Source organism: Cryptomeria japonica, chromosome 11, assembly GCF_030272615.1.
Source record: "Cryptomeria japonica chromosome 11, Sugi_1.0, whole genome shotgun sequence".
In the NCBI taxonomy this organism is placed as follows: Eukaryota; Viridiplantae; Streptophyta; class Pinopsida; order Cupressales; family Cupressaceae; genus Cryptomeria; species Cryptomeria japonica.
Window position 1 is genome coordinate 568876641 of NC_081415.1, and position 12703 is coordinate 568889343.

At 34.0% G+C, this 12703-nt stretch overlaps 1 protein-coding gene across 1 annotated transcript; it reads left to right on the forward strand.

Moving 5' to 3' along the window:
• The first annotated feature begins 9703 nt into the window (after positions 1 to 9703).
• LOC131047088 (transcription factor bHLH118-like) lies at positions 9704 to 11016 on the forward strand. Its single transcript, XM_057980918.1, has 3 exons — positions 9704 to 10195; positions 10284 to 10634; positions 10716 to 11016. The coding sequence occupies exons 1-3, from the start codon at positions 9902 to 9904 to the stop codon at positions 10785 to 10787; spliced, it is 717 nt and encodes a 238-aa protein (XP_057836901.1). The 5' UTR covers positions 9704 to 9901; the 3' UTR covers positions 10788 to 11016.
• The last annotated feature ends 1687 nt before the right edge of the window (positions 11017 to 12703 follow it).

A 12703-nucleotide genomic window follows, 5' to 3' on the forward strand; every position in this document is an offset into this window, starting at 1 on the left:
GGGCTGAACTTGTTCCAAAATTGACTCACTAGATACCAATTTGGCATATGCATTCCCTTCTATGATTTCCCATTCTTGTGCCTTGGTGTCCATGAAATCCTCATCAATTTGTATAGTGTCAATAGGGTCTTTCTCAATGATATCAGGATCTTGCTCAGTGACATCAATTATTTCAACTTCAACTTGCTCACCATCATTCTTGATTCGAAAGATTTCTTGCCATTTTTCCTTGGTCTCATTCTCTACATCAAGATAAAGGTCATTCATCAATTTCAAGGCTCTTTGCTTGACTAGGAAGTTTGTGTGGTAGTTTTTCAGATGTTCATTGATCTCATGTACTGACATGTCTAGAAAGAGATGTACCAGACTTCTTTCTCTCATCTGTTTCTCTAAGTCCATAGCATACTTCCACCTATTATCAATATGCAAATACAACTCTTTTGGAAGAGAATTAGATACTTCCAATGGGACCAATCAGAATTTCAGAAGTGTGCAGATGACAGCTTCTTCTATTTGTCTCTTTTCATCATCATTTCTGGATTCATACTTAACATATCTAAATGATCCAAATCCACCATATTGTTTCAGATTTGCACAAAAAATATCAACACTATGTACATCTTCCTTTTTACTCTCGACAATCTAAAATTTACTTTTGTCTTCAGATTTGATCTCACTGGACTCTTTAGTCAAAATGAGTCTCCGAGTAGATTTCTTATAAGTTTTTGTTACCTTTGGTACAACAACATTCTTTGGTTTCTTACTTGGTGACACTGTAGATGATCTTGTGTTTGGGCACTTTACTGAAGGAGTCAATGATACCTTTGATGTATCCTGTTTCTTCCTTTTCAAAACTTTCCCTTTAGGCAACTCGGTGCTCAATATAATAGCTGCCTCTTGGGCTTCAGATTCCTCCTCGATGATGACTAGAGTGCCCTTGACAGGTGTGGAGGAAGAACCTTCTCCAAATTTCTTCATTAATGCCTTGATCATTTTTGTTGCTTTCCTTGTAGCCTTTGGTACTACAATACTCATCTTAACTTTCTCTTTAACTTCTTCATGTGTACCGTATCTCAGCTCGATAGCATGTCTTGGTAATGTAAGAAAGGCATCTATCTGTTGTTGTGTGATGTCAAAATCAATCTCATAACCCATAAGTGGCAAAGATTGAGTTCTCAGTTCCATAGCATTGACATAGTAGTAGTCGGTGTCCACTTCAAAGCATATATCATCCTTGTATTTCTCTACTAACTTGGGTGGAATTCTATACCTGTTATAAATCTTTTCTTGAAACTTGCTACAGTAATCATCCATAATATCATTGAAGTTGTCACCTAGCCATTTGATGAAGTATTTGATTTGATGGGTGATTGGTTGGTGTAGCTCCCAAACTACATTACCGACTGATGGAAAGAATTTCTCAAAATAGAAAAACATGCATACCAAAAGTGATCCAAACTTCAGTGTGTTAGCCGAGTTGTTCTTCTTCGGCTTCCTTATGGTGTTTAGATTCTTAAACAAGTTTTTCAACAATACTTCGCATAGATCAATTTTCATTCCTTTCTTCACAATTTTATATGCTAAATCGACTGTTGCATAGGGTACACTGTTTTCCGTTGCTGATTGAAATAAATAATAACCTATTACTCTAATGGCAAACTTCAGCTCTGCATCTATCACTTGTTCAATTTCAGTCCTCTGCAATCAAATTCAACTCTAGTTAAAGTGATCAATTCCTTTTGTGATATCATTTTCTGAGCTCGGGCATGAGCAAAAATAGGGTAACCGGTGATCAAGTGGATGGTTTCCTTGGTGATCTTGAATGGTTGCTCCTCTAACCACATGAAGTCATCATGAACTCTGCTAAAAAAAATTTTTAACCCACTGGGGTTTGAAGACTCATGGGTAGGTTAGGGCTTTGGTCAATCCCTTGACTTTAATGTGTTCAAACTTGTTATCTAGTTTTCCATCGGTACACAATTCATCATGTGTCATTGATTTCAACGTGACACTTAGTGAAGAATCTGACATCCTCAACTAGTAAAACCCTATCCGGAATGAGTGAAAATGCAGTTTTATCATCCGGTTTAGATGCTACTTTGTGAGTTAGAGAGCATTTCAGTGAGGGCTTTTCAATATTCTCAACAACAACGGGCTTCTGGATTTTAGGTGCCATTTCAAATTTTGGATAATCACTTAACAAAAGATCCTTAGGGTTTGAAAACTTTTAAACGGCAGACGCTTTAAACTTAACAAATGTAAAACAGATATTCACAACTGATATGATTGGTAAACTAGCTTGACAATACATTGTGATTGATGTAAATACCTTGAATTTCGCTTCAGAGGAGGTTCGATCGCCTTTGAATTGCTTTGCTCTGCTTTCTTGAGAACTTGGTAAGTGTAAAATGACTACGCAAAATCTTTAAGTACACAATATACCTTATCGGGCTTCATGTAGTTAGGTAAGAAAACATTAAATGCACTCGGTACCACTTCCTTTTTATGCTTTTACCGAGTAGACAGACTTCCTATTTTTACCGACTAGATAGGCTTCCAAAAGACTTGATAAAAATTTTCAAATTTCCTAATGCACCTTTAGTTATGAAGATTTTGAATTAAGTACATGATAAAATAGGAACTGTTAAGATTTAACCTTGAGAGAATGCAGTCCCTTCATACCTTCACCGATTAATTTGGAATTGGTGCACCTAACTCGGTAGGTAAGGTGCTTTCTTCATTTGACACAATTTACTTCTTTTTCCAAATCATATGTAATTTGCCTTCTATTTCCTCAGTGTCTCCTCTAGGTTGATCTCTACAATCTCTAGCCAAGTGTCCAACTTTGTGACAATGAAAACATGCCATACCAGGATTTCTCCATGATCTTTGGTTGTTCATTCCAAACCTTATAAAGTTGTTGGCACCTATATGTCCATATGTTCCACAACATTCACACCATATCCTTGCATTGTAATCCCATGGTACTACAGCATATTGTTAGTTAGGATCTATGTGAGTTCGGTAGCTTCCAGTATTTGCTCGGTGTGCAGACCACATATAGTTCTTTTTCTTAAACCAACACTTCTCGGTACTATGTCCATATCTATTATATTTTTTACAAAACCCTTTGAATTTTGCCTTCTGATAATTGCTAGTAGACTTTGTCCTACATTGGTTACATGTGTACCATATTTATTGCAATTGTAACAATAACCATTAGACCTTGTGACATTCAGTTGCTTACCTTTTCTGATTTGGCACATGTTGGCAGTATGTCCTTGTTTTCTACAATAGTTGCAAATAAGTTTCTTTCCTTTGATGTTCTTCTTGTTTCCAACTTGCTTTGATGATTCTCCTCTCTCGGTAGTGTGGATTCCTTTTTTAGTAGAGTCTTTTCCTTTGTAACTGAGTCCTGCAACTTTGTTGGGTCCTTTTGTATTTAGTTGCTCATCCAACATCTTTGATGCTTCATAACTCTTTGTCAATGTTTCTTTGGATTTCTTCTCTATTTCAAGTTCATCGGTCAACCTTGATACTTCAAGTTTCAATGCTTGATTATCATCATCTTTCAGATTTGCTTCATGATGTGCATAACCCAATTGATCTGATAGATTTTGTTGAATCCCAGTTAACCTTGTGATTTCATCATTCTTTTTAGATACTAATGCTTCAATCTGTTGTTTTTCTCTTTCTAGATCTCTTACTTTATCCTCGGTTGTCCTCAATGCATCCAGATTTTTTAGTCATCTGTGCGCTGAAATGTTCATGTCCTCTTTTCATTGCTTTTAGCTGATCAGTCAGTGCTTTGTTCTTTTCCTTTAGTTCTTCAATCATTTCTTCAGTCTCTTCAGATATACTGTTCTCAGATGATGTTTCAATTTGTTCCACTAACTCTTGAGAGTCTTGTAAATCATCACATAATCTTCTTCTAACTTTTAGAGATTTTTGCATTTGTTTCTGCATGTCAGCAATCACTTGATTAGCATGATCCAATTCATTTTGAAGATTCACAATTCTTCGAGATTGTCTGTAGCCTTCCATTGATAAGATCTTTCTCTTTAGGCTGTTAAACCCTTTTCCAAGATTGAAGCTCTGATACCAATTGTTAGGCCCAATATGGAAAGCTAATGTACTGAGAGGGGAGGGGTGAATCAGTACTTCAAATCTTTTCTTCAACAATAACTTTACTGTTAAGCATAAACCAAAAACTGTTGTAACATAACATAAAGCTAAAACAAATAAATAACAATCATACATGATTCACTCCATAACACATATATTTTGGTTACACAGAAACTCTTGGTTAGAGAGAAAAACTGTAGTGGGGATGGCACCCACAACTTCACTACTGCAATAATAAAGGTTGCTCAGTTAGAGCTACATGTTTATCTATTTCTGATAGCTTACCCTATTAGGAGTATCAAGATCGTTAGATCTACCTTGCTAAAGGATTTTACAACACTTATTCTAAATGCTGCACCTGGTTAAAGGCTTTACAATTTATAGACTTTGTTAGAGTCTTTTACCCTGTTAAAGGTTTCTCTTACAACTCAAAATATTACAATAAGATCTTTACAAATATCTGCAACTTCACATCTGAAATGTTATAGCAGATTCTGTGTGCTCAAAATGAGATTACCTTGCTTATAGCATACCTCGGTAATCCATAAAGTAACTCGGTAAACCCTTCTTTTTACTCTGTTCCTTGACTGTTCTCTAAAATCCTTCTCGATGACCTTTGTGTCTCTGACAGTCACAATACTCAGTGCTTCCTTATCTATCACACATGTATTGCTTCATATATCCTTGTATCTAATCCCAATTCATGTTGTATAAATAGATCTCTTATGTCGGTGATCTGGTTCATTGCTTCAATCTTACAAACATGATTTATCGAATGAATAACCATACAAGATATTTCATTGGATAGATGACCTCAAGATCATACAAAATTTTTAAGTGCAATTTCCAATGTGATAATGGTTCTTTGTTCCTCGATCTTGTAACATGTTTCCCATGTGTGTCTAGGTTCAATGAATCTGGTAACATGTTTCACTCGGTGTGTGTTAACTCGGTATATTATTTTTGTTGCTTGGTAGACACATTAGTGATACTCAGTAGACAGCGCAGTGTATACTAGGCTCTGTGACAACTTTCTTCTATAATCGACTGCTCTGTGCTTACCGACTGAATATTTCGGTAGTAGTAACTGACTAGAGTATATAGAATGACTTTGGACATAAAACTAAAGGCAACTTAGTAAGTAGTAACAAGCACATGAGCAGACTCTTGATACATCACCACTAATCACATACTTTTGGACCTTGATTGATATCAATGAAAATGAGTTTGACATCAGTGACAATACAAACTCATATTTGCAACAGCCTTAACCTTGGAAGAAGCCATTCAATAAATTACGTCAATTGCAATGACAACTCCATCAATTATTTGAGATTTCATCTATAACTCTTATTAACAAGTAGTATAGACAAAAAATAAGTATTAGAATATATAGAAATTAAAATTATCATATAACAAATTATATAATATTAAAATCTTAGTGCATGCAACACAGTCAGTGCAACGTGATCTACGAATTGCATGCCCGTATGTAAGCTAACTAAGAAGTGCTTTGTTAAACTCAACGTCTTCCTTGTAGTTTCAATTTGACTCTTAATTCATATCCTCAGTAGTTTCAGATTCCACGATAATTTTAGTTCTTCAGGCAGTTCTTCTTTGTTTCCTCCATTGTTAATGTGATGGTTCTTTGTATAAATCTACATTTTACAGTTGTTAAAGATAGATGAAATTTAATTTTCTTTCAATAAGCTACTCTGTCTTGTCTATTTTTAAACTGCAAGTTTGTCTTCTCTTTTCTAGCTTGATCCTTCTGCAAGTTAAGATCCAAAATTTCACATGGTATCAAAGCTTACGGGAGCTAGCAGGAAGGAGCACAAACAACATTTTTGTAGGTATTGAAGATTTAAGCTATTTTAGAATAGAATTCTCATTGTCTTGCAGGTATAATGCATAGGTATGTAATAAATGAAATAAAATAAATTTTTAAAAGGGATTAATCTAAGTTAAACATAGGAATAAAATATCATCCATCTATCATTACTTTGGAAGAAGGAAACTACAAGTCATGGCGTGATGAAATCCTAAATCAGTCTCGATGGATTTATCTCTTGCCACATTTGTATGGGCTTATTCCCAAACCAAGTACATGTTGGTAGAAATCTACATGGGAAAGTAGAAATGATCATGTCTTAGGATTAATTGGTTTAAGTGTTGGGGACCACATATCATGGGCTCTATCACACATTAAGTGCCCTCGCACTATTTGGTCCACTTTATGGGAAATGTAAGGAGATCTTACTAAACCTTCATTGTTAGACGATCTGACTATAGACATGATTAGATATCCTTTAATAATGTTGACAATCCTATGTATGATGATGACACTAAAGATGGAATTTTTTATTGGAAGAGTCCTGATCATCCTGATTATAGAGATACATATTCACCTACTTCTCCTCTTTCTACACCTCCAATATTAGAAACTATTCAGTCACCGAGCCACCTACCTGGTTGGCAGAGATATTGGCTTATCCAAATGCTACCTCAGTTTCTGTTCAATAGGTTCATTCTTCTCCTCTTGATGAGTGGATATAATTCTACTAGATATTGCTTTCCTTTATGTAGAGTGCCACATTGTTAATTTGGAGGACACCATTGAGGATCTTGATATATTGTGGCAATACCATCTCATTGGTCCAACTTTCACCATACATCCATGGTCACTGTACCTGAATCTTCTATGGTACCTATCAGCGTTTGTCACACTTTGGCATTGGCCTAGAGACATTTTGAGCTACATTTAGAGGGATCATTGTTGTCTTTTGAATATGATCTAGATTGGTTTTTAGAGACATCATACATCTTGAGATTTCTTCCTACATATACCTTTCATAATTTGCGAGACTTCATTCATATGTCTTTGGTTTTGTTTCTTCTTAAGGAAAGGAATGTTAGTTGACAATCATGGACCATCTTTTGCATCCAATTTCAAGCATCTACCATTGACTGCATATTATGGGGGATACTTGGTCCTTCCTTGCCACCTATCTTTTCATTTTCACTTCTGCGAGACCTTGTTGGGGTGAAGGACACTACACCATAGTAGGTGCAATGCAAAGTTAGTGTAAATTTTGAGGGGGGGTTAGTTCCCATTAGGTTTTATGTCTTTCCTCTTTCCTTTCATTAGGCTTAGTCTCCTTAACTAGACTTAAGGGGGGGTGTTAGCGCATGCAACACAGTGAATGCAACGTGATCTATGGATTTCATGCTTATATGTAATGTAACCAACGAGTGCATTATTAAGCTCTGCATCTTCCTCGTAATTTTATTTTAACTCTTCATGCATATCCTCTGTAGTTTACAATTCCACCAAAATTTTAGTTCTTCCGATGGTTCTTCTTTGTCTCCTCCATTATTAATGTGGTGGTTCTTTTTATAAGTCTACATTTTGTAATTGTTAAAGATATAATGGGCATCTATTGGTATAAGTGAAATTACTAGGATATATCTACTTTTGACACTTGCATGCATAGCGGATCTCTTAGCATGCATCATTACTACCCAAAATGTGGTGGTTCTTTTTATGAGATTTAATTATCTTTCATTCAATAGCTTTGTCTTCTCTGTTTTCAATCTACAAGTTTGTCTTCTCTTTTCTAGCTATATCCTTGTAAAAGTTAAGCTACAAAATTTAACATAAAACATAGTTGAATTTTACCTTTAATTTCCTATTTGTATATCCCTTGAACCTCCTCTAGAGGAAGAACACAATTACCACTCATGTTCGAATTATCACTCACTCCTTTCTCACCCAACCTCTCAATTAATAACTAAAAGCCCATTAATAAATTTCACATATACCGATAGTCGCCCACTTTACCAACTGCAAAATGTGGTGGTTCTTTATATGAGATTTAATTATCTTTCATTCAATAACTTTGTCTTCTCTGTTTTCAATCTACTAGTTTGTCTTCTCTTTTCTAGCTAGAACCTTGTGAAAGTTAAGCTGCAAAATTTAACATAAAACATAGTTGAATTTTACCTTTAATTTCCTATTTGTGTATCCCTTGAACCTACTCTAGAGGAAGATCACAATTACCACTCATGTTCCAATTGTCACTCACTCCTTTCTCACCCAACCTCCCAATTAATAACTAAAAGCCCATTAATAAATTTCACATATACCGATAGCCGCCCACTTTACCCCCAGTAGTTAAATTTTTTTGACATTAATTGGAGGAGTTGTGCAACCTTAATGGTATCAAAAGGACATGACTACTAGGATATTTGTGCATAAGCAATGGGCATTGTTGAAGTGGTTGTAGTGCATGGTTATTGGGGCACCTTTAAGTAGGTATCGGGAGCACTTTGAAATGACCACTTTTGACCCTTGCATGCATAGCGGAACTCATAGCATGCATCATTACTAGCCAGAAACCAGAACAATAAATATAAACAGTTAAGTCACAGACAAAGACAATCAAAAAAAAAATCTTGAAATTAGATATACCATCTAACATTATAGATACACAAAATTATCTATAACTACTACTAATATGCTTCCCCTAGATACAAGTGCTAATTTTAATTTTAATACTCAACTCAAATCTCAAAATTACAACGTCGTCCTTTCGAAAATTGATGATTGACTGATTTACTGTTGTACTAGACTTTATTAGAATGAATTGACACAAACGTCGGCTTGAAAATTGGTGCTTGAAAATTGGTGTCCTCTCCTCCGAGTACGTCCATTAGTTGTGCATTGTGTAATGACCACGTGTTTTTATTATTTCAAATGATAGTGTCTTTTCACAAAAGCAGCATCGTATGCCCAGTTTTTTATTAATTAAACGACGTTTTCCATGACTTCAGCATAAAAATTAAAAAGAGCACAGCGAATTTTCGATCAAGGTGAAGAAATAACGAGGAGGCATTCATACAACAGACTGCTAATTCTTTGTTAAGTCTCAATGGTAAGTCGGTAGCCTGAAAGTAACAATTCCATTTTTTATTAATTAAAGGACAAATGCTGGTCATTCCTTGTAAATTAACGATGGTACATGATTAATACTTCTTGATAAGTCGGTAGCTTAAAAGTAACAAGTCTATTTTTTATTAATTAAAAGACGTTTCCTATGAGTTGGCCTCCAACTAAAAGTAGGACGTTTTGCATGATTTATCCTCCCAATTAACTATTAAAGAACGTTTCATATGAGTTGTCCTCCAATTAAGTAGGACGTTTTCATGATTTATCCTCACTATTAGACTACCGACTTACCATTGAGTATTCATGACGAACCATTCTTTTGGGAAAGCCTATCAAGATGAATTATTTGCCTCCTAAATTTGAGATCTAAAGAGCTCTTTTTAAAAAAAAAATACTAAATAATAAAGACAAGATTCCCTTATTGGAATCGCTGTGTAATCATAAGAGAGCTTTAAAATATTGATTGTGGACTAATCAATTGTTGTATAACCATTATTCATGCAGTCAAACATTCGTTTTTTCACGCAGTTCTATTTCACTTGGAAGGAGGTGAGTAGATTAGAGCGCATGATAATATTGAATTCTTCTGGCTTCAGTCCACAGATCTAGTTTGATTCCAATCTTGTTTTCCTATTACCAGACAAGATCTGGACCCAGTACAAGATCAGTTTGTACAGATTTTGCAATCTTCGGCTTGTTTATTATACTAATATCTCAGGAGAATCTCTCAACCCTAACCCTACTTAATGCCTGCTCAGATCTAACCTCGGATATATCCCTTGTGCAGCAAATCTCCTGCCAGACTGGGCTTAAAACCCAACAACCCTAATGGCCAATTTTCCCCATACAATGACTTTCCACCCAAATAATGAATTTGACCTTGCGAATTTCAGTTCTATCTCATTTCAACCCGACAAAGCTTACAAAAATGATCAGGATTTCTATATTCAGGAGCGTTCAGCAATTGGGTTTGGTAACCCCAGTTCAAGTAACTTTGGGAAGAAGGCAAGCGTACAACCCAGCAAACAGATTATTCACAAGATGATTGAAAGGCAGCGGCGGAAAGACATGAATTCTCTCTACTCGCAGCTAAGGTCACTACTTCCGGAAGAAAATATTCGGGTATGATTTTATTTCATTCGAGGGCTAAAATGGTTTTTTTGGGTGGGTTTTGTTTTATCTGAATTGAATTTGAATCTATATTGTGCAGGGAAAGCGCTCAATAACAGACCAACTGGAGGAAGCCGCTAATTACACTCGTAATCTAGAGCAGCAGATCAAAGCTTTAAGAAAGGAAAGAGAGAAGAAGAACACTCGTGAAGCATGCTTTAAGGATGTTGAAATATCCAGGCCTGTTGAATTCCATGAATCAGATGAGGGCTTCCCATCAGTTAAGATAATCTCACGCGGTTCAACCGCATTTCAGGTACATATAAACTTGACCCAGAATCAGATTGCCTTGTCCGATATTCTTCTGGTCTTGGAAGAATATGGAGTTGAAGTTGTGAATGCTGCTTCGTCTGTAACTAATGAAAAAATCTTCCATACCCTATATGCCAAGGTATTTTCCTAAAAACTTCTTACAGTATGTATGCTTCATTCTCTTCAGAACTCTGAGGTGCATTTTATTTCAATTTCACAGGTACCAGACAATAGCATTACTAATATCGAGCCACTATATGTTAAACTTCAGCATTTGATCAGGAAAGCTTAAAGCAAGATGTTTACGTTGTTCAATCATAAATGAATCTTTGCTTTCTGTATTGTAAGTAGTTGACATCTGTAGGTATAAAAACCCTTGGAAGTGAATATCGTAGAGGGGGGATTTCAATTGAAAACATTAATAAGATGAAGTGTATGTACTTACCTATTAATATTTTCTGTATTGTTTGCCAAATAAGTAAGGACAAACATGTATTATTATGCGTACGGTTTCTTTAATGAAAACGGACAATATATATTATAATGTTTATGGTTTCTCTAATCAATCAGTCTGCGATAGATTGTGAGAGTTTTTTTCATTGAACAAAGTATATTACTAATTTAATTAATAAATAATGAGTAGTTTACAATTAATTGTGAGAAAAAGAAAGATAAGCAGCAGTACTGTTGATAATAGAAACAACAAACATAAACAACAGCTGTTCAAAAAATCTAAAACATACTCTAAGAGCTTCAACAAAAGATAGACACAACAATAGTTGTACTCTAAATCTTTGCAACATACTTATCAAGCCATGTGACTACAGATAACATGAGAATAAACAAAACATTCCCTGTCCAAACATTACATTTGAAATTTTGAATTGTTTTTGAGTTTGAATTTTCCATAGAAAACAAGAAAGACAAAAGTGGATATCAATAGGCAGTCTCACATATTAACTCGACATACTTTAAGTTGGATTTTTGAAATCTATGTTTATAAACATATTAATTTCAGAACATACAGAAAGATTTTTAAACAGTATCAATTATCACTAAAATTTAAAGAATATAAATAAAAGGAAGTTTAGTTCAACATTTGTAAGAGTAAAAAAAAATTATGAAATTATTAAAACATAATATAATGAGAAGAAACAAATTAAATAGATAAAACCAAATCATTATGAAGAAGCTAAAGAAATCGTGACGATTGGAAGCAAGACATGGATGATCAATATGCAAACTTTCAAGTGAGATTAACATTAGAAGTGCATTTGACCAAACAATCCATGATGATATTTCATTTTCTAGAGATGTTTATTTATTTATTCTATTTCCTCTTAAGACACAATTTTACTATTTGAATAATCATAATATGCACCACTAATGAGATATTATTATAAACGAATTTCAATAATTATAATAATTTAACATCTTTACAAATTAATTTTAAATGAAATCATGAGACTAAATTGATTATTTAACTAAAATCAATCCGATTTTTTTATTCTTTAAATCTATCCTCAACAAAATCTTGAATTAGTGAATGGTCAAACATTAATTGTTATTTTCCATATTCTATTTATTGTTTCGTTTTATAAATAAAGAAAGATATGTTGTCTTTTTAATTAATGTTTTTTAATGTTAAAATCTTATAGTTCTTTTATATTTTATATTTGAAAAATATTGAATCACTATAGACCACTGTTTTTTCATAGTTGAATGTTATAGATGGGCTTTTTTATTTTTAAGTTTTTTTTATTAAAGAGATATACTTTGTATGTTTATGTACTTCTAGATTTTATAAATTATTGATGTATTTATAGATAGTTAAGGATAGTAAAAATCAAGCTAACAAAACTCCATAATCTTCCAATTTAGTAATATCAAAAGAATAAGTTACAATGCCTAAGATCCAAGAGTCAAGCATGTCTCCTATAAAACTTGTGGGAAACATTATCCTCCTTGAGACATTTACTCAATTGCATCATAAGGAATTCATACACTTTCTTTTGAATACATCTAATTAAAAAAAAACATTGAACTCCCATTAAAATTTTGAATTGGAAATAATATTTCAGGCATTATAAATTTTATTGTTGTATAATAGTTAATAGTTTGATGTGAAAGTCCATATTACCTCAATCGATTTCTTGGGAAACCTTGTGTAAAATATGGTTTCATAATTAGTACTCTAAATATATTCAT